The sequence below is a fragment of the Herpailurus yagouaroundi genome, unplaced genomic scaffold (genome assembly GCF_014898765.1).
Source record: "Herpailurus yagouaroundi ecotype Mexico unplaced genomic scaffold, PumYag 203, whole genome shotgun sequence".
NCBI lineage: Eukaryota > Metazoa > Chordata > Mammalia > Carnivora > Felidae > Herpailurus > Herpailurus yagouaroundi.
Window position 1 is genome coordinate 3,870,790 of NW_024412434.1, and position 21,984 is coordinate 3,892,773.

Here is a 21,984-nt window from a genome sequence, read left to right on the forward strand (position 1 = left end):
GGGGTCCTGAGCGAGCGCACAGAGAGGTAGGCTAGACCGACCCAGTCAGTCGCTGGCACCGACCTCGATGCTTTCTTTCCAAACACACACACACACACACACACACACACACACACACACACACGCCCTGGGCGCAGACCCCCCCAACGCCTCCCTTCCCGTGGATATCCTTCAGGGCCTCCGGGAGAGACCGACAGACGGACGGGGAAAGCACACGGAGGGAAACTTGTTCCTTCCAGTCTCCTGTCAGGCAATTACTGGCGAGCCTGTGCCGGCAGAGGGGAGGGAGGAAGCGAGGGAAGGGCTCCAGAAGGGGAGGGGGAGGACGAAGGAGGTGGGGGAGGCGGGGGTGCAGTTGGTGAAACTCCTCTGTCTCCCGCTCATCTTTTCATTGCGTGCTCCTCTCCTTCGCGCAGACACCCCAGACCTCCACTGGGCGCCAGCTCCTCGGCTCCAACGGGTCCAGAAACAAGCCGGATTTTTTTTTTTTTTTTTTTTTCTGGAAATTGTTTTTGGTGTTTTTCCCCACCCCCCCCCCCCCCCGTCCCCCCCCCCCCCCTTTTTTTTTTTTTTTTTTTTTTTTTTTGAGACATGGCCCGGGCAGTGGCTCCTGGAAGAGGAACAAGTGTGGGAAAAGAGAGAGGAAACCGGAGCTAAATGACAGGATGCAGGCGACTTGAGACACAAAAAGAGAAGCATTTCTCTCGGATCAAGGCATTGCATCGCTGCTCTCCTTTCTCCAAGACGGACTGAGGATTTTACGGCTCTAGGCGGAGTTGAAGCTCTTCAGATTGTTTAGATTCCCCGCTTTGCTCTATTTTCCCCGCACGTTCTGGTTCTCCCGCGTCTGCCTGGGGATCCGGCGAAGGGAGAATGGAGAGGGGGCTGCCGCTCCTCTGCGCCGCGCTCGCCGTCGCCTTCGCCCCGGCCAGCGCTTTTCGAAACGGTAAGTGACAGGCGGAGGCGCGTGTGACAGCGCGGCGCCCGGGCTCCCCCGCTGCCCGCGTCCGGCCGGGACTCAGGCTTCCCGCTCCAGCCACGGGACTCACGCGGAACTGCCGGGATGCACCGGGAATAGCCACCTCCTGGGCGGAGGAAACTTTTGTCCAGGAGGAGAAATAAAAAAATAAGAACGGTCGGTTCGGGGCAGGAAGATTTCAAGTCCTCGGCCTCCCTCCCCAAGTTGGTTGGTTGGTTATGGGGGTTTTCCTACCTCCGTTACAAGGCAAAGCTGCCTACCTTCCCAGATCAGCACACCAATTATCTTAATAATGTTTCCTCCCAAAGGCAATTAGATGAGACTCCCTTTCAAAAATCTGATGGCTGTTGAAAGTTAATGAACACTTTGCCGGGAGAACTTCCTGGTTGTTTTGCAGCTCTTTGAAACCATCTCCTCTGGTGGGTGCCTGCAAGAGATAGCGGTTTTGGGGTTGCTGGACCTCCGTCCTCTGTCTTTACATATCGCCCCTCATCTGTCTGAAGTATGAATGAAAGTTACATAGTGTCAATAAAGGAATGTGATATATACAGTGTAAGACACCGGGATATCTGAAAATCCCTAACCTAGCTACAGCTTCCACTTAGCTTCTAACACCACTCACTGCTAAGTAAATGAAAGAGTGCTGGGTTATAAACAGTATTCTGTAAACTAAATAATGTATTTTAAAATGTGATCTGGTTGTAGGCATGTTTAACTTACACTTTAAAGTAGGTGAAGGCAAGGATATGGAATTATCTTTACAGTAATTCTTCAGCAATTATTATTAACTATTTATCAAATATTTACTTTTGTCTGGCTTAGATTTCAATCAAAGTAATTAGGAAAAAAAAAGAACACCCACTACTTACTGTGGTATATTGTTTTAATAAGAGGCCACAAGTGGAGGGGTTCATACCAAGAGGAATTTAAATCACGTCTTTATGATAGGAGTTAATCTCTCTAATATGCTTTTTGGAGGTTTTGTGATTGAAGCAATAGATTTCCCCCAACAGCCACCAAGCAGTGTTCTAAAAGAAAAGCTGAGAGGCGACACACACACACACACACACACACACACACACACACACACACCTGTAAATATGGAGTTCAGTTTATTAATGAACCTGAGTTAGTGGCATCTTTCTATAATCTGGCTGGCAAGGGATGAAAAACATTTTCCTCCAATTGAAAGAGGTCAAGTGGTTAGACTTTAGAAATTACAGTAACCCAACCTCTGCCCTCTACAACTCCCGAGATTAAGTCCTTAGTAGGGATATTCACAGGATGGATTCGTAGCCTAATGCAAATAGCTTCCAGACTTTAGATTGTGAAGTCCATGGATATATATATATATATATATATATATATATATATATAGTATATTTTTAAATTTTCTTAGCAGAAATCTGGGGAATGCTGAGAACCTGAGCTCCAGTCTGTGAGCTTGCCTGGTTAAAGCCATGTTGCTATGCGTTCAGTGACCAGAGCCAGTAAATGCCTCTGTAACACAGCAGACCTCTTAAAGCCATGTCCACCTCCTCCAAGTACCAGTGTCTGCTAAATTAATTCATTAACCTTATTTAGGTCTAATGGTCCAGAGTCATTAGAAATTGCTCTTTCTTAATCAACTGTTAGAGAGATTTAACAGAGCCAGGGAGTCTAGCAGTCCACATTATCTTATTACACTGTCACTTTCTCAGAAGTCACAGATTAAAGAGCTCTGATGTGGTACCGAGTCTACCTAAATGTCTTCTGAAGTGACTCTGTGGAGTGACTAGAAGCAGTGCTGTTTTATTTCACTCCTCTTACGGATGCCAGACACTGCCATGATGTTTGTATAGAGCTGGAGGAGACTTAATGAGATGGGGTCACTTTCCAAGTTTTCTGCACATTTGAAATAATGGAAAAGCCTCAGTAGAATCACATAACAGAGTCCAACATGATCATTAGTTGAGATCCTGAACTCTAGTTGCAACATTTCTTCTTGGCAAACCTTGAGCTTTTAAAAGCCAAGGCAAAGGAAACCAGTAGAAGGGTACCCCCCAGTCTAAGAAACAGGGTCAGAAACATCTAGCAATTGAGAAAAACAATGTGATTTATATTGTCTTCTTTTTAATTTATGGGAAATGATTTCTGTAATGCATGTAGCTTTATGCATTTTTGATGTGCACTTCATCTTTCATTTCCATTTGACCTGGTTTTCCTGTAATAAAATTCTGTAGATTTATAAATTCATGCTGAGAGCAAAGAATGCCATTCTCTTTCCACAGGGAATCTATTAGATGCAATATTAAAATCTATATATACCATTACTGAAAATTTGTGATTGATAGACTTATATATTTCACTGCTTTCATACCTATTCCTCTTACATAGTTTATGCACCAAATTTTTATTGCTTAAAATTAAGCATCAATAAATGTGGCAGCATTTCAGGCTGAGACTCTCCAGCATGAAATCCATCATAAAAAGTGACAATGAGAATCTACGCTGAACAATAAAGCAGCCCAGTGACTGGTTTATTTGGCTCTCAGTGAATCACTTCAGCATTTGGTTTTTGTTTTTGTTTTTTAAATGAGGGCTCAAAACTAGTAAGCTCACCTTTCGCAGAATGTGAGACTATGGCTTACCATACCCAGACCTCATGTGTGGTAGGATTTTTTTTTTCAACATATAGGGAATTAGAATTAATGCTGGGTGGCTATTTATTTTTCTTTCTGCCCAGTAGCTTTGATCTAGTCTCTAGGACTGAACAACTTTACTTGGAGCTGTAGAGCAGAATTATTTCTGCTTCACCAAATACACTTTGTTCTCTGTTGATCTGGATCTCCAGAGCAGAGATAACTCAAAATCACTTAGATTTATGGGCAGATAAAACAACAACACAAAAGGTTTGGCTTTAAGCCAATCGAAATCTTGGATGACAATCCCCACTGATCAATGACATAGACCAGGCTTATCATCAAAAAGCCACACAAGGGGTCGAATCACTTCTTTTAGTCACCTTCCACTCAGAACTTGCTACTTAATGCGATTACACTTCTTGGGGGATAATTAAGTCTAGTAGAAGCTCCCTGGGGACCATGTTAACATCCATTGAGAGGATTTAATGTTTTTAACGCTAGAAGACCTTTTTTCTTGGGAAGGAACTTTGTGGGGGTAAGGGTGGAGTCCTGTCAGATGTCAGTCTACTTTTCTCCTGTGCTAACCTTCCTGGGATCAAAGAGTGTTCCTTGGTGGGGGGGTTGCTATCAGTGCTACCTGAAGGGCCTGTGGGGACCTCTTGGAGTTCCCCCTACAGAGTTGTGGAATGTTTAATAACCAGTACTGTTTGTATAAAGCTAGAATACCTAAATGGTTGTCAGGGAAAGATTTACTAAAATGTTATTTTTATTACAGATAAATGTGGTGATACTATAAAAATTGAAAGCCCAGGGTACCTTACATCTCCTGGTTATCCTCATTCTTATCACCCAAGTGAAAAATGTGAATGGCTGATTCAGGCTCCTGACCCATACCAGAGAATTATGATCAACTTCAACCCTCACTTTGATTTGGAGGACAGAGACTGCAAGTAAGTGAGAAAGTATTTGAACAGGGCACCACACCACCATCTAGTGGTCATGGATGCCTAAGGGGGGGGGAAGTCTGTGTGTACAGTATGGGATATAAATGGATCCAGGAGGGATTCTGATCTAGGCCAGATCATGTATCAATGGTATGGAAATTAAATTATGTTAAGTAATTTCTGAGTTCCCCAAACTAGCATATTATGTTTAAATGTATAATCTCTCAATTTTTTTTTCCTGTTAACACTTATGGTTTCAGAACTCTTTTGTTAAGAAATGTATATTTACATTTCTTTCTCTTTTTTTTGTTCCTGGAAAGGGGAAGAACTAGAAACCCAAACTTTCACTTAAGATTTTTTTTTAATATTGTGGGTTACTAACATATATAGCATCAACAGATGATGAGGTTGGGTGTTTTTTAACAAATCTGTGACACATTTTGTGATTTAAGGACTGAATCTTATTGAATTTGACATGACAAAAGCAAAGTGTCATTGAATAAAAATAAGGCATATAGTGTAAGCTGGATGAGGGGTTTTCGTTGTAGATTAATGATTGTAAGTGTCTTGTGGAAAATGCAAAAAAAATGCTAATGGATAATGAATACAATGGGGCTCAAGTATAAATTATTATTTCATCTATCTGCTTTCATCTTGCTAACGCCTTCTACTGTTAAGTAAATAAGCATCAATTTATGCCAGATTTCCTTATTATCAAAATATCCTCACTATAGATACAGTCTAAATTTTATCTCTTCACTTTATATGAATGAGCTAGTGTGTGGATCTTGCTTTGCACAGTGTAGAAAATGTGTTTTAACATTGCAGGCAGCAGTCTCCTCAGATCCGGGATTTGCTCTTCTCTCTGGACATCCACGAGACCACCTGTCTCTGTCTTGTCCACGTTTCCACACTCTGCCACCCTGCATGTGATGTGTTCTCCAGACACTTGAACCTGAATATCTATCTTTAATGAATGTTTGGATAACGAAATAGTTTTAGCCAAGGAAAACAATCTACTTAAATCTCAATTCTAAAGTGTTTTTCGGGGACCAATATGTTTTCCCAAGTTTTAAAATGGATCAGTTTGATATAATTTCATACGATGTGAGTAGGCTATGGTTTCCATTGGATATAAACATTATTATGCAGACACGTTCATTATTAAAAATGTTCTATTTGCAAACACATAGCCTTTTTAGGGAAGAACAGAGTAATATGAAAACGTTCCCACCTGTAGGAAGTCCTTAACAACCTGTTGAGTTGGTGGGGTAAACTAGTGTTTCATGGGCAGGGAAATGAGGTCATCAGGCTAATTCTGGTACCTAGAGAATTAGCATACATTCATACACTGTTGATCAATTTCCAAATAATCAGCATACACTAGAGTGTAAAAAAAGTATGCTGATTCCAATTTAATCCTTGTTCTGTGCCTCAGGGCATTATATTGACTCCTTAATCTTGTATGAAAGTTGCCATTAATAGAGTGTTCCAGTGACTGCTAAGAAACAGGGAGTTTATTGTTGTTGCCAATATTCTGTATGGTGGTTTTACAGCGTCAGTCACCTAGAGAAGCTGGATGTTTGTTCTCTCTTTCATTTTATTTTGTTTTATTTTTTGCTTTTTGAAAATATTTAAACTGCTATAAGAGATATATTTAAGAGATGGTAAAACATGTTCAAGTAATAACATTTTTCCAAAGATAAGATGCCATTACATTTTAGTAAACTCATGTCTACTAAATCCTGATCTGAAAATCATGACCACATCTGCATATGATATAATAGCTAAAACATTCAAAATAATCAGTAGTCAGTAGCAATGGTGTGCTGGTAAGGGTTGAACAACTGGTTCTTGGAAGGGGATGGGTCAAGTCCTCATTTGTAACATTTGCCAATTTCTGTAGTGTAAATATTCCCACCATGGCCAGTTTCAAACTATCTATGTGATGTCACTGTATGCAGACTTGCAAAGAGACGTGCATGAGGGGTTCTTGTGAGCTGGTGCAAGCTGGAGTAGAAGTGTATGAAGGGGAAGCCAGTCAAGTGAGTTAGTATGTGTTAAGTGCGTATCACAGTGTCTGGCAGGCAGTAAGTCTGCAATAACTATTTGCTATATCATAATGGGAGGTGGAGGGTTGTGGAATTGGAAGAGCACTTTTTCAATGTTCTTTCTTAAACATGACAAGAAAAGGGATAATTATAATTTATAGCAAGGGAAAATTTTAGTGATATCGACAAGGTATTCAAGAAACTGACATGACCAAGAAGATTGTTGCTGTTGTTCTGATAGAGGCGAGACTTTTCAAGGCTACAGAGTGAAGTGGTTTCTTAACTGTAGCGAGTAGGGATTTGTTCTCTGTGAAGGTGCCATCTCCTGGCCAGCCTTGAAAGGCTGATAATGTTTAGCCTGATGAAGTCAACGGAGATGATGGCATAGAAAATAGCTTTGTGCCCTGTTTTGAAGTGTTGCTACCTGATTGTTTTATCAATAAAAATTCAAAAAATGATATAGGAAGAGCAGCTTAAGACATTGCTGTCACTATATTTTCAAGCTGGTCCACATGTGACTCCTGGTTGCAGTTGAGATACAAGCATGGCACAATTCTGACAATCTTTTGTGAAGGCTGTGAGAATAATCTACAGCTTTAATTTAAAATTAAAATTCCCTACAAAAATGAAAAATACCAATAACCCTTGGGAGAACAATGCATAGGCAAAAATTTTTTGTTGGATGTGCAAAAGCATAGTTTCTTTGTTTTTTACATTTTAGTGGGTTTGGGGTGGGTTTTTGTTTTTGTTTTTGTTTTTGTTTTTGTTTGTTTGTTTGTTTTTTGGCCATTTATAATAGGCTCCTTCCAAAAACATATTTGAGTTGATACAAAATTAGGTACAATAAACCAAATACACCGAGCTGGCAAGCTTTTAGTTATCATTCCTGTTAAGATCAAACTGATTGTCTTATTTGAGATATTTAATATCTTCCCCTGTTTCAGCTACATTTTATGTCTAAGAGCAGTAAAAAGTCCAATGTCATTGGGTTATTGGCAAGATAAAATAGGGTAGTGGCTATGAAAGCCCTTTGAAAAGTTAAAAAGCTTCCCTCGAAAGAAGTTGCCACTGTTATTATGGTATCTTTAACAACTTGGTGATGGTTAGAACATTTAGAAATATGAAACTTAAGCATATGTCAAACTAAATACATAGATCCAGTAATGGGATGATCCACATAAAATATACCTGGCAATTTCTTTTGAAGCTTTCTAGTATTTGTACAGTCAACGTCCACCATGTGAAAGTTTAAGAAATCAATTCCCTAGCACATTTGCTTATTGAGGAACATCCTTAAAACCCAGGTAAAATTCTTTTTGTGGAGTGTAGGGATGGATAAGTAATTAAATAGATTAGCTCTGGTAGGAAAAATATTTACTTATTTAAATTGGTATTGTTTTATTTATAATTAAATTAAAAACTATGTGATAATTTTTAACAATATACTAATGCAGTATCAATTTTTCATGTGAAGAGCTCCAAGACCAACCCAACACATAAGCACTATAAGGTTTTTAGAGTGGATATCAAGGCGTTACTTCCTTAGGGAAAATGGATGTGCAAGTTTGTGCCTGATAATATTAAAATGCAACAATCTATGCTTCAGGTTGCAGTATGAAAGTCAGGTTTCATTATGAATAAACATAAAGACATACTATTATAACTACCAGAGTTCTTTTATTGAACAATGTATAGTATTGACCAGTCAATCAATCAACCAGTAGAGCAGTAGAGAATCTGTCTGTGGCTAACATTGCACTAGGACGTTTAGCTAGAATTACCACCTGGTTTTATTGTTATGTTGATAAAAGAGAGGTGGCTAGAGAATATTCTGAAGGAGGAGAAGGTATGGAAGAAATGTACCAGTAAAATCCTCCATACCTGTGAAGTGTCAAAGCATAGTTACAAACAGAAAAGAAAGAAAAAGGCAACCTGCTGAAGTGTTTTTCAGAAAACAGTGTTCATTGTGACCTGTAAATGGTTTTCAGCATTTACATTGAGCTAGTTAGCTCTTACTCAGCTACAGTTTTCTTCGGTGGTAAAGCAGACATCTTGAATCTCATAAAACTTTATATCTGCATAATAAACAAGAATGTCATTGATACAGTAGTTAGAATTTATGGAACTTTTCCGGTTTCCCAGCAATGCAAACTATCAGCATGATAATTTATAATGGGTTGTGACAAATACTGCTGAGCAAATAGGTGTGTGATTACATTCAGATCAGATGTCCTCATCTAGGGAGCAATAAAAATTTCACAGACTTTGGGTTAAAAACATTAAGAAAATGAATGTGGAGCTCCAGAAAGAGTCTAAAAAGGTGGTAGTATTGGAGGGAGGAAACTCAGTAGTGGTCTTCTTACTGACTGGTTCCTGGCTCCAATGGCTGATTTGTCAGTTGCTGTTTTGCAGGATTTCACCAAGACACAAGCTAACATGGTACAGATGCTTTTTTGTCTATAAGAGATTTGTAATCTGTTCTTTGTGTAACCAAAAGTAGGTTTTTTTTCTAATTCAATGCAATCAAAGGAACTTTCACTCTTGTAACTTCATGTGAAGTTTAGTTATAAGAAAATTGTAACTAAACAGAGATAATACTCAAGTTTGGGCATTTTGTTGGAATAGATCACACACTGTTTCTTTAATGCCACTTTTAAAATTAAATGCCACTTTAAAATTAAAAGTTCTGGGGCGCCTGGGTGGCGCAGTCGGTTAAGCGTCCGACTTCAGCCAGGTCACGATCTCGCGGTCCGTGAGTTCGAGCCCCGCGTCAGGCTCTGGGCTGATGGCTCAGAGCCTGGAGCCTGTTTCCGATTCTGTGCCTCCCTCTCTCTCTGCCCCTCCCCCGTTCATGCTCTGTCTCTCTCTGTCCCAAAAATAAATAAAAACGTTGAAAAGAAAAAAAAAATTAAAAAAAAAATAATAAAATTAAAAGTTCTTACGAACTTAGAAACACTGGTCATTTCATTTATTTTCATAGACTATAAACTCAATGAATGAAAATTAATGTTATGCTAGTTTCTCAGGTCTGATAATTTCCACCAATTTAATTATCCAATGTCCACTTTGTCATTTATTGCCAATTTGGGGAAGTATAAGTTCCATTTTGGGTTTCCCTGAGTGCTATTTTCTGTTTGTCTTTTCTTATTTTCCTTTGTTCCACATGGGTTTTTTTTTCCTCAATTAATTTTGATTTTTTTAAATGCTGCATTAAAATATTATTTATCTTGATTGGTAAGTTTTTCATTTTTTTGTTTTTGAGGTGAGTGCCTTACTCTAGTCCCAGTCTTGCATTTTAGAGCATCACTTACACCCAAACAAAGTCTTTGTTTTATGGAAAACAGTGAGTATTTTAAACCAAAATACTTCTCCATTTTCTATATGAAATATAGAAGTATAGGTTCTTTTAATTAAGGTATGATATGTATGTAGAAAAATACACACAGTGTGAAGTTTGATAAAATTTTATAAGGTGAGCACATCCATATAACCAATCCAAAGTAAACATTTCCAGCTTCCTATGAAGAAGCCCCCTTATGTTCGCTTTCAGTCACTAGCCTTTAGCTTTTTAAGGATGACTACTGTCCTAACTTCTGTGATTCCATTTCTATAAATTTCAAAGTCAGACAAAACTAAACTATAGTCTTAGAAGTCTGTATGCACTATCCTTCGAATATGATAAAACTCTTTGGAATAGAGATAGAACAATGCATACTATTCCCTTTCTAATAATAATAATAGTAATAATAATAACAGTCATACTGAAGTGTACTCTAATATTTTTTAGTAACTCCTGTAGAAATCTCTTGTATTTGTTACATATATTATGCATATGTTAAAATATACACAAAGTTTTCAATCTGGAGCTTGCTTTAGATTCAAGGCAAATGCAGAAAAATCTTCCTTTGCTTTACTTTTCAGTTTTTCATTGTTGATTTTCATCCCAAGTAACTTCCTGACATGGTCAGTGTGAGAGACACCACTCAATTAAAAACTTTTGAGTGGATAAGAATGAACCTTTCTTAGAACAACTGCTGGCCAATGTTGTTGCTACCACCTGCAGCCTCCTTGGTTACTACTCAGGCAGATAATTATCTACTTTCTTCCTTTTGATTTTTTTTCCATTAGCACTGATTCAATTTGAACAAAACCCCATGTGTTTAATAAAATTAACTTTCTTTATTATTTTTTACTATAAGCAGTCACATTTGATCATAATGAATTTTGAGTATTATAGGGTTGTTTCGCGTTAGGCATTTTGGTAATTTGAAAGAAGAAACCTTTATGAGAAACTAAAAGAGAAGGTTAGTTGAAATCTTATCAAATTGAATCAACATGTGCATGGCATTTCCAACCAGATTTCACTTGGGGAGCAGACACTTAAAAATCGATCCAAATGAGACATATGCCTTCAGCCGGCATGCATATTCTCAGCTCCTTTCTTTCCAGCATAAAACTTGATACTTGCATGCATGCTGACATACTCCGGCAGAAGCACACACACAAACACATATGTGCATGTGTGTGTGTGCTTGTAAAGGAGGCTACAAAATAAACTTAACTAATTGCTGTTGTAGTATTCATCAAGGCTGATCATTAAGCCCAAAGAAGAACAAGAGACAAGATTAGTGTTCAGATCAGGTTCCAAATGCCTCTTAATTGGGTGTTTGTAATCAATCCTGATTGTAGGAGTCAGTGACTTGGCAGAACATAGCACCTCAAAAAAAGATTTTTCCTGCTATTCTGTGGTTGATAGAACTGTGTCTAGTATCTAGGTCAGTTAGGGATGGCATGAGGTCAGGATAACTCTCAGATTGGCTGTGAAGCATGCCAAACACATTATGCTGCTTATGTTTGAAATCACTTAGTCTTTGCAGTTAGCTTAGCAAATGAACTTCATTCATTCAGAACTCTACTAAATTCTGCAGAAGAGCAGAGAGGATAAATAATCACTCAATTGCCTTGTAACTTGGATTCTTTCCTGATCACACCCAGGTCTATATTGTACACATTTTATATCTTATTCAGTCAACATGTTTTTTTGCCCCTTTAATTTAAATAGTTGATAGAGTGTTTAGAAAGTAATGATCATGGCTGGTTCTTATTGTTGGGTCCTCACTCCATGCCTGCCATGGCATTCTCTAAGCACTTTGTACGTGCACGGGATGTCACTTAATCTTCCTATCATCCCCATTTTACAGATGGCAGCACTGAGGTTTACAAAAGTTAGACTGAGCCCAAATGCTCAGCTGCTGCACCAAATCCCTTTCCATCTTTGTGACTGATGCGGCTTGTGATGTCCCTTTTGAATGAGAAAATTCTTATGAAGGGTTGCCACCTTATCTTTTATTCAAGTAGCCATTTTCTTCTATGAAACACCTCACACAAAACTTTGGATACAAACCAACTAACTCTGGGGAAGGACTTAGTTTTGGAACTCTCAGTTCATATTAGGTAAGAACTGCTAAAAATGGTGCACAGAAACTTCACACCAATTGGTGATTTTCCACTCAGTTAAAACTTGCCTTGGGGTTGGGTGGCTTAGTTAGTTGAGTGTCGATTCTTGATTTTGGCTCAGGTCATGATCCCAGGGTTGTGGGATTGAGCCCCGCATAGGGCTCCACACTGAGTGTGGAGCCTGCTTAAGATTCTCTCTCTCCCCCTTTCCCTCTCCCTGCTCACTCACTCTCTCTCTCTCTCTCTCTCTCTCTCTCTCTCTCTCTCTCAAAAATAAATAATAAAATAAAACAAAATAAAATGAAATGAAATGAAAGTAAAGTAAAGTAAAATAACTTGCCTTAACTTGGGGATGAAATCCTGGGGGGGGGGGGGGAATATCTAAATTCTGGTCCCTTTGGTTGGTGGAGTTGGAAAGCACAAAGCACATACAAACACAATATTTATGTAAAGCCTGATAACCAGGCAGCACAAGCGTTTGATTTATGCAATTGGTTTGGGGGACATGTGAGATCCCAGCTGGGTCCAGGGCTTTTCCACAGGCCCAGAAGGCAGCAGGATGCCTTGTCTTCCAAGCATGGCTCATTTACTTAATCTCCGGCAAATGTCAGGAAAGTTTTGCTCTCTCATGTCTTCCCTGTCTGTAAAGTTTTGATACTTCTATTTGCCATCATGACTCTGTAAGGGTTAAACGGAGAATGTTTGCTGAGGCACTGGATTCCTATGAGAAACAGAAGAGTGTTTTTTGAGAAGAAACAGATGCTCCAGAGTATTTTGTTTTTATCTGGTCAGATACTTGTATAATCAGCTGGCCAGGTTGGAGGTGATGGCTTGTTGCTTCTGATTGACTGGCATGTCACAGAGAGAGCAGCCAGTCCCAGGCTGAAAGAGGATGCTGAATGTCTCCTTATTCAACTTCTTAAATTTCTTTAGAACAGCCAGAGGTGCCAAAGGCCAGTCAATATATTTGTGATTCCAACTTCTTGCCTGACTCTCCAACCAACAGATGCTATGAGCAGGGAAGCTATTGTGTGAAATATAAGCAGTCACTGAAATGGCATGGAAAAAAAATTAAATGTGCTCAAAATCTTGTTCCGAGAGAGATAACTTAAAAAAAAAAAAAAATTGAAGGCACTAGGGATGCCTGGGTGGCTCAGTCGGTTAAGCATCCAACTTCAGCTCAAGTCATGATCTCCCTGTTTCCTGAGTTCGAGCCTCACATTGGGCTCTGCACTGTCAGCTGTCAGCGCACAGCCTGCTTGGGATTCTCTCTCCCTCTCTCTCTCTGCCCTTCCCCACTCATGTGCTCTCTCTCTTTCAAAATAAGTGAACTTAAAAAAAAATTAAGAGCACTGAATTCCCAAATTTAAAGAAAAAAGAACACGCTCTTGACCCAAACAAAATAAAAGACACAAAACCCCACAAGCATGGTAGCTTGACTTCATCTCGTTTGGGATGATGATTTTTAGACAGAGCAATCCCTGGCAAATGAGACTGATATTTTACCTTTTATCTCAGTTCATATCTGCCTGTTCATTCTTGAATAGCTTGAGAAAACAGGCGTTTATTTGTAACACAGTTGGTCACAGAAAAAGATGATTAAAATTTTAATTTCTGGATCAATCCACTCTTGAAAAAATTTCAGCCACTAGAAATGACAAATTCTCATTAGTTCGACAATGAGAGTGCATTTGCATCTCTCTCCTACCACCCATCTGTTCAGGTTCTTCATTCTAACAGTACAGGTAAAGGTTGGTCTCCCCATTGGGTAGTGAACTCTTTGGAAGTAGACACTGTGTCTTACTTTCATTTCTACTCTCTACCATCCCCACAGTGCTTGGCACATATAAGTTAGTGGAACTACACAGCTGACTTTTCTTGAAATTGAAGTCTGGAAAGAAGAGAAGAGAAGAAAACAATGTTGCCCTGAGTGGGCAGTCTGGGGGACAGACTAGCAAAAGTCAGTGAAGGGAGAGCAAAGGAGCAATTCTGGTAACTGTCCAAGTGGGTGTTCCGTTGGTCTCAGTGCCAGTTTTTCGAAAAGATGTGATGGCAGCCACTCCCCAGACACGGAGGTGTGTTATCGACATCTGGCCAGGTTCCTCCTCCTCCATCCCCACCTGCCTAGTCAGAGGCATCAGAACTGGAACTTTCTTTGTTTTTTTGTTTTGTTTTGTTTTGTTTGTTTTAATTTGTTGTCAAGTGAGCTAACATACAGTGTAGTCTTGGCTTCAGGAGTAGATTCCATGATTCATCTCTTACTGATGACACTCAGTGCTCATCCCAACAAGTACCCTTCTCAATGCCCATCAACCATTTTCCCCGCCTTCTCCAACCCCCCACCCCCATCAACCCTCAGTTTCTTCTCTGTATTTAAGAGTCTCTTATGGTTTGCCTCCCTCTCTGTATCTTATCTTTCCTTCCCTTCCCCCTATGGTCTTCTGTTAAGTTTCTCAAATTCCACATATGATATGGAATCATATCATATGAAATCATATGATATCTGTCTTTCTCTGACTGACTTATTTTGCTTAGCATAACTTTGGAGCCTCAGTTCCCAGCCACACAGGCAAGGCTGGCTGATCAGCTGGGGAGTGATCAAGCAGAAGGTAGGGGGGCAGGGGTTAGCCTCTCATACATGTACAGCCCACTGCTCTTAACCTGTGTATGTTTGAAATGCATTTTAGCCCTGGTTCCACTGGAGCCAAAATATCACCAGAACTGCCCTAGACGCGTCTTCCCTTCTACAAGCGGTAGCCCGTAATTTCATTTTTCAGTGAAGGTTGTTGACCCCGGGGCAGAGGGAAGAGTGAGGTTTTTTTTATAGAACTGATTGGATTTCCTTTCTTTCTTTCTCTCTTTCTTTCTTTCTTTCTTTCTTTCTTTCTTTCTTTCTTTCTTTCTTAAGAAAAAGTTTTATGTTTTCCTTATCCTTTATTCCATTGCCAATTTTTTTGTCCCTGAGTAACTGTTAGGTTATCTTGGTTCAGTCCCTTAAGACATCCTCCTTTCCCTCCTTAGCGGATCTAGCCTCATATCTGGTGTGTGTTAGTTCATTAACAGGAGCTGGGGATTTCTGATTGTCGGGGGAACATGTTAGCAGCTCCTGTGAAAAGTGTTCTGGTGAGGATCAGGGGCATGGAGTATAATTGCACGTCTGCCCTTCATTTCCATCTGTGAGGCAGGACACAGGGAAGGTGGGCGGGGTCACAATCTGTGAATGGCTGGGTTGTGGCGCTGTGAATACTGTGGTTTTGACAACCTCAACCAGTGCATCTCAGGCAGATGTAACAACATCAGGCTCTGATGGAGCAACACAGCCTAGACATAGCTTCAATTCCTCTTTTTCCTTCTCTTTCTGGAGAAAAAAAAAATTGCTTTCCTTCCTCTACCTATCTCGGTGACACAGTGTTGATGAGATAATGTAGGTGGAAGTAGCTTAGGAATACAAGAGAAATATGTTAAATAAAGCCTAGGTATTACTATAACAGGAAGTGCATCCGCAGGTTTTGTTCCTCAAAATAAGTTCAGACTGTAAACAATAACGTCTGCATCCTTACAAGGAGGCACTTATAAATATTTCAAAAGCACTGCACATGTCTACAATAGAGATAGTATCTCATGCCCAGCATGTATTCAGCAAACAAGAATTTCTGAACGTTCTTATACTAAGTTTGGCTGGATAAGTGGGCTATAATTGCTGTCTTCTAAAACTCTGGATGGGTGGAGTTTCTGGAAAAATCTTGTGGAAGATGCTATCTCAATGTCACAAACTTGATAATAAAATTCATGGCTTTAAAAACATAATTTCCTCAGGTTTGCCTGAGGACTTATAAATATATTTATATGGTATATTCAGACAGTAAACCAGCCAATACTTTATGTACAGCTGGAGCCAATATCATGGTGGCTGTTACAGGAGGGATGCCAGTCCTTTCCGACCAGTTAACCAAAATTGTGCCAGTCCATTCATGTCCACAAAAGAGGAAATTAGACGGATTTTGTGTTAGAAATTTGTACAGAAAAGCAACTGGGAAAATACATGTCTTTAAACTGATGATTCATTGCATTCCTGTCCCTGTCCCTGCACTTCTGGTGGCCCCAGGTCTTTTAACTTTGCTGTCTCCTTCCCCTATTTCTGGTTGTGAGAGATTTCCCAATAGTGAGGAGATGTCTCGGTGGCTGTGATGAAAAGCACGTTCTCAGGAAGTCCCTTGAGAGAGTGGCAGAGGAGAGATTGCTGTTTTAGCCCCCTCTCCCCACTTCACCCTCATAAATGGCCTTAAATGATACAGTCATATCTGTAGCTTCTCAAATGCACTTTCAATTCTGTTTTCATTTGAAATGCCTTCAGGTGTGTGTGTCCGGGAGCTCCAGCAGAAGTGGTTTGCTTTCCTTCTTGTGGGACCATTGTGGTTCTTCACAGGTCAGATAGATTCTGTAGGACTTTCTTACTCATAAGTAAAAGAAATCCTCCTGGGAACTTGTTACCCTTCACACAAATATTTCATATCTCTCTCTCCCTTTCCTCTTACTGCCACAAATACTACACTCCACAACTCTACCTTCTCACTTAACTCTTTTCCACATAATTCCTGTCCCCTCCAGTTGATTGAAACCTCTTGTTGAAATGTTACATTCCAATTATTCTTCTAATGCCTCAACCACTAGCCTTGCCTTGGCTCTAATTTCTTCAATCTATGTACAACATTATACACAATTTGCTACTCTCTACACATCGGGGCTTCCTTCTTTCCTGCATCTCGTCATACTGAACCATCATGGTTTCCTCCCCACCTCTTTTTTCTGACTTTCTCTTTCTCTTCTAACACTAAAAGACAGGCCCTTGCCAAGTTTCTGCCTTTGCCCTGAATGTCTTCTCCCTGAATTGCCTTGTTGATCTTAGTCACTCAGCTCAGATAATACCCAAAGTTCTGTCCAGCCCTAGTTTTGACCTACACATTGGACTCAAACTTCCAAATTCATATGGGATGATGTTGACTGCCTGAGTGGTAGACCATTGCTACACATGAAAAATCCGATTTTGTCCCACCCCTGCATTTTCTTTCTCTTATTGACTCCTTTCTTTCCTGTTTATCCAAACTCGACACTCTGGAATGTCTCCCAATGCCTATTTGTCCCCCAGGTGCAGTCAGTTTAAAGGCCTCTAAATTACAAATCTAGAACGTCTATCTTTTTTGTTACATTTCTTCTGTAACCACTCAAGCCCTAACACTTTTAACCCCTTCTTGGTGCTATTGCGTTAGCCTTATAAAGGGACTTTCCTTATTCTTCTTCTTTGCTTAGAAACATGGAGCTTCCTATTTCTCCTTGCTTCTGTCTGTACTTCTCAGTCAGTCTTTCACAACATAATTTCCCCCATCCCTCCGGCCTATCTCCTGTGGTTCCCCTATACATCCTAACCAAAATACATTGTAGTTCTTTAGACTTACCCCTGCTTTCCCACCCCACAGCTATTCATAAGATGTTTCCTTCAGAAAGGTGGGAAGGGTAAACACAGTTCCCTGTGAAAATGTTACACATCATTCTAGTTGAATCTGAAATGCTGCTTCCTTCATAAAGCCGTTCACCGAATAAACATGGTTTCTCTTTCTCTGTCCTCCAACACCCTCAAAAACTGTATTTATACCTCATTCATGTTCTTTAAAATATTGTACAGTGTGTCATAATCATTAATATTCTGCTACTCTCCATTCAACTAGTTCATGAGTTGCTCAAGAATGGAGGATGATATTGATTTCCACTGTTTGCAGGGCCTTGCGTAGTGTTTCAGCTATTATAGGTGTTTAATTAACATTTCCGAACTGAACTGACCAACTGACACCCAGCGAGTCTTCTCCAGGATGTCTATCTAGCGTGGAAGAACCAAGCCAGCTTTACAGGGAAAGCTCTAACTTAATCAGACTATTAAAATGCACACTTACACTTCTCATTTACATAGTAAACCCTTCATTTTCCCGGGTAGTGGAGTCAAACTTACATTTTCCTTCTAAAAACCGCTAGTTTTAAAAACCTAGATTTCAACAGGTGAATGGCTTTAGCTAAATCTCGAAAAAATATACAGAGGTAGTGCTTGACTGAAAGCTTTGCTTTCTGTCTTACACTCATCTCCATAACCTGTTTTGGAGTTAGAGACATAACATGAATACTATTGTATAGATATATGTCCTGATTGCTGAGTGTTTTCTGATATGCCCACAACTCTTAAGACCTTGTGTCACTACTCTGAATATTTTGTCCATTGTATATTTATATCCAGGCTCATGTTCAAACCACCTTTATGTAAATTTAACACAAATAATTTAGAGGTTTCGTCCATTACAGCTAGCAACCTCAGTATATGCACATGTTAACTTCCCAGCAGATCACTGGGGAAGTTGTATAAAGTGAGGTTCTGTATGATAGAAGTCAACAGGGGATACAAACTGTGCAGAATGGTGTAAGTTTGTTAGTCTATATCGCCAGATAAATACCATGCCCCAGGCCTTGGTACAGCCACTTGTAAATACCACTCTGGGGAGGTGTTAGATTGAGCTAGCCCAGGGGTTGCTGCAGTGGGGTGTTTTCTAAAATGGACAGTACAGGGTTTCAGCTACTCCTCTGGTTGACAGCATGGCAGTATTTCCTAAGTGTTTCTTAAAGTTGTGTGTCACAATGAGCTAGTGTCAACCCAAGGGAAAGACACAAAGAAAATTGTAGGTTCATGGCTACACCTACTATAGCAAGTAACCTCAGCCACCATGGCTCATTTTTAGATTTCTTACTACTTTACACTGAGTTCTCTGGGATAGTTCCAGATGTTTCTGTTATCTGTCTTATCTAGAAACCCACAGCACATCCTCATTCTCCCATGTCCAGGTTGCCTGCAACCAGAGAACAGAATGACTTAGATGACAAACTCTTGCATTTCCATGGGTATAAAAGATTAGCTGGGCAGAGGTGGGAGTGCTACCTGACCAGGCCCTCATTTTATGCTACTTTGTGCCAGTCTGTGTTGACCATGTTCATCGGTCCCTCGGGAGACTTGCTTAGTTAACAGTGTGCCCTTCGTGTATGATGCCTATAGGAACCTACAGTGATCCTGAATTCTAGAAGCGATTCAGCCTTTATGAAGCTGTGGGCTCCAGTATTTCATCTTTCTGGGCTTGCATTTCCTCATCTGTGAAGTGAGAGGATTGGGCTCTGTGCTTTAAGCTGTCTTGCCTCTAATATAACAAGAGTGAATGTGTGCAGGGGAATTCTGCTGCCATAAGAGCATATTCCAAAGATGTCTTTTCTGGCGATTTTTCCTGGCCCTGATCCCTGGGCCTTCCTTTGTCTTTGACAAGACCCCTGCCCCTTTTTCTTTTGTCTGTCTTAGCTGTAAGCTACCCCCACTCAGCCTTTTGTAAAATGGCCCCTCCCATTTCCTTACTCTTTTTTTTTTTTTTTTTTTGCCTCTGAGACACTCTTATGTCAGAGACACTCTTTTATGTCAGTTTTCTACCCCCAAATGGTATCAGACATTTTAAACTCTATTTCAGCAACATTTATTCTGAGGAATTGCCCGTTTTCCCACCTGACTTTAATCTTCCCCATTACCAGGTCTGTTTCAGCTAATCAGTCATTTGGAAGAACTGAGAATGTGGTCCTCAGAAATACTCATCTCTCGTTCTGCTGTCATTGAATATGATATTTGCGGGCAATGGAAATTTCGCATAGGAATGAGTTGTTTATTCTTGAAACTAAATGAGCCACAGGCCAAGTTCGAAGTGTAATTTAACTGCAATTGATAGCCTAAGTGTTAATCGAAACTTGGATTTGATCACTAACACAGAAGTAGCTCTACCTTACCTTTTTGTTCAACATGGTTTCTTAAAATTAGATTATAAAAAATAGAAATTACATTGGAAAAAATACAAAGGAATGACAACAGCGATTTTGTTAATGAATCCCACCTCACTCTTTATGTCTCAGAGGCAGTGTAAACTGTGTAATAAGCTATGCATCTATTTGTAAAACAGCCTCGAATTAAGGAGCTTATTCAGATGCCATTGTAAAAATAATTTTCTGAAATTGTGGTCTATCAACAGGAGATAAGATGGCACTTTGTTGTCGCCTGCTGAGGCCCATTATGAATATTCTATTTCAGAAGCAAATCACACTGTAAATACAATGTTCAGATTCATTTATTTCCACAATAGCATTTTTGCAAAGGTGCAATTTCATAATTTGACTTAGCATTGATAGCACATCATCATTTCAAAGCTCTTTATAACCACTGGTTAATTCACACATCCTTAGGAAATTGTTTATTTGTACCAGCCCCATTTTACAGTGAAATCACCAAAATGTACACAGATAAAGCAACTTACCAAAGACTAAACAGGGAGAGAGATGTGATTAAAATGTGCTGTCCTCCTCCTGAGCACATCTGACTAGGCACTTCTGAACATACATGTGTTCCCAATAAGAACTAAGAGCTCTCTTAATGATTCTATTACAGGCAGGAAACTTGGTTTAAAACAATAAATCCAAGTCATTCAAGATGCAAATGTAAACAGGACCTGAAATGAAAGAACATATTAATTGTACTTTTCTCCTCCCTTTGGTCCCCCGAGCCATATTTTTGTTAAAGCAAGTGATCAATGGTGGACTAATGTCTAAAGTTATTTAGCTAATTCCCAGCATTAATTGGAAAATGTCTAGTATTTCTAAACACCGCAATAAAAAAAGAACTTGAACTGTCAACCCCCATTATTTTTGTCATTACATCCTTCCTAGGACTGACCCTGGGATTTAAGCTCTTCATGCTTTTTATCCATGTTGTTTTAGGGTTTGGTGTAGATACCAGTTATACAGGCCCTGAGGTTGACGATGATCATGAGTTTACCGTTCAACATCCATCACAACATATTCTTAAAAAAATGCATGGTGATAAATTCAGAACTTATAACCTTGGAAGTTGAGGTCAATTCAGGCACTTTCCAAAACATTGTTTATTTGGACACCAACATTCCTCCTTTGAATACCTCAACTGTTGCCTACTATTTCATTCATTTGACAAGTAATTATTGACTACATAGTATGTGCCAATGACTGTTCGGTGATATAGCAGTGACTGTAACAGACATCATCCCCTTCCTTCATGGCACTTATATTCTAGAAAGACGGTGATAAACAAAAGAGAGCCTCTGTGGCAGGAGCTGTCCTTTGTGCTCACTCTGTGCCCTTCCATCTTGATCCTCATTATCTTCACCTGCAGTTTCCAGACTGTCCCACCTGGGACCTGACTCTCTCTCCAAATAAGATGCATATAAAAACATCTGGCTTAGGCAATTGTTGGTTGAGTGTCATGTTTGTTCCTGGTTGCTGATGCTCTCTACATGTAACCTCTGCTGAGGTTCCAGACCCTCTCTGATTCAGCCTTCAGTCACTACTCTTGCTTCCCAAGCTCACTTAATCTCCAGCCCTAAATACTTGACCGGTGCATGCCGGCTATCCACATCTGACACTGGCTAGGAAGGTCCTGCCTCGGGTCCTGGCCTCTTTGACTATAATTATGGATCCCAGTCCATCCTCTTTTACTCTCCAGCAGGCTCTGAGTGACAGGTTTCAGGAAGCAGTAGACATGGACAGAGTGAACATGTGGCCTCCAAAGTTCCAGGATGGTTTTGGGTTGCTTTAAAGTATGTATATGTTTGCCAGAGCCGGCTCGGCAGGGCTGCAGGGGACATGGCCTCTGGGTGATTCATATAAAAGAATCTCTCAGTGGGGACCAAGCACAATCAGCCCTCACATTTTAGAGTTGGCTTATAGCCTGAGCAACCATTTTACTCTTTCTTCAAGTGGCAGAAATTAAAGAGAAGACAGAAGGAAACCATAGGAAATCTTTTCTCTCTCATATCCCTAGCTGGAGTATAAAAATA

The 21,984-nt window shown here is 40.0% G+C and overlaps 1 protein-coding gene across 4 annotated transcripts in view; it reads left to right on the forward strand.

The window, feature by feature from the left end:
• Window positions 1-578: 578 nt before the first annotated feature.
• The window catches only part of NRP1 (neuropilin 1), a 139,208-nt gene continuing 117,802 nt past the window's right edge, over window positions 579-21,984 (forward strand). For 3 of the 4 annotated variants that reach the window (XM_040451020.1, XM_040451022.1, XM_040451023.1), the window contains exons 1-2: window positions 579-946; window positions 4,379-4,553. In XM_040451020.1, coding sequence (XP_040306954.1) covers window positions 874-946; window positions 4,379-4,553 — 248 coding nt within the window. In that variant the 5' untranslated portion in view covers window positions 579-873. The remainder of the gene's footprint in view (window positions 947-4,378; window positions 4,554-21,984) is intronic. The other variant, XM_040451021.1, reaches the window with a different exon arrangement.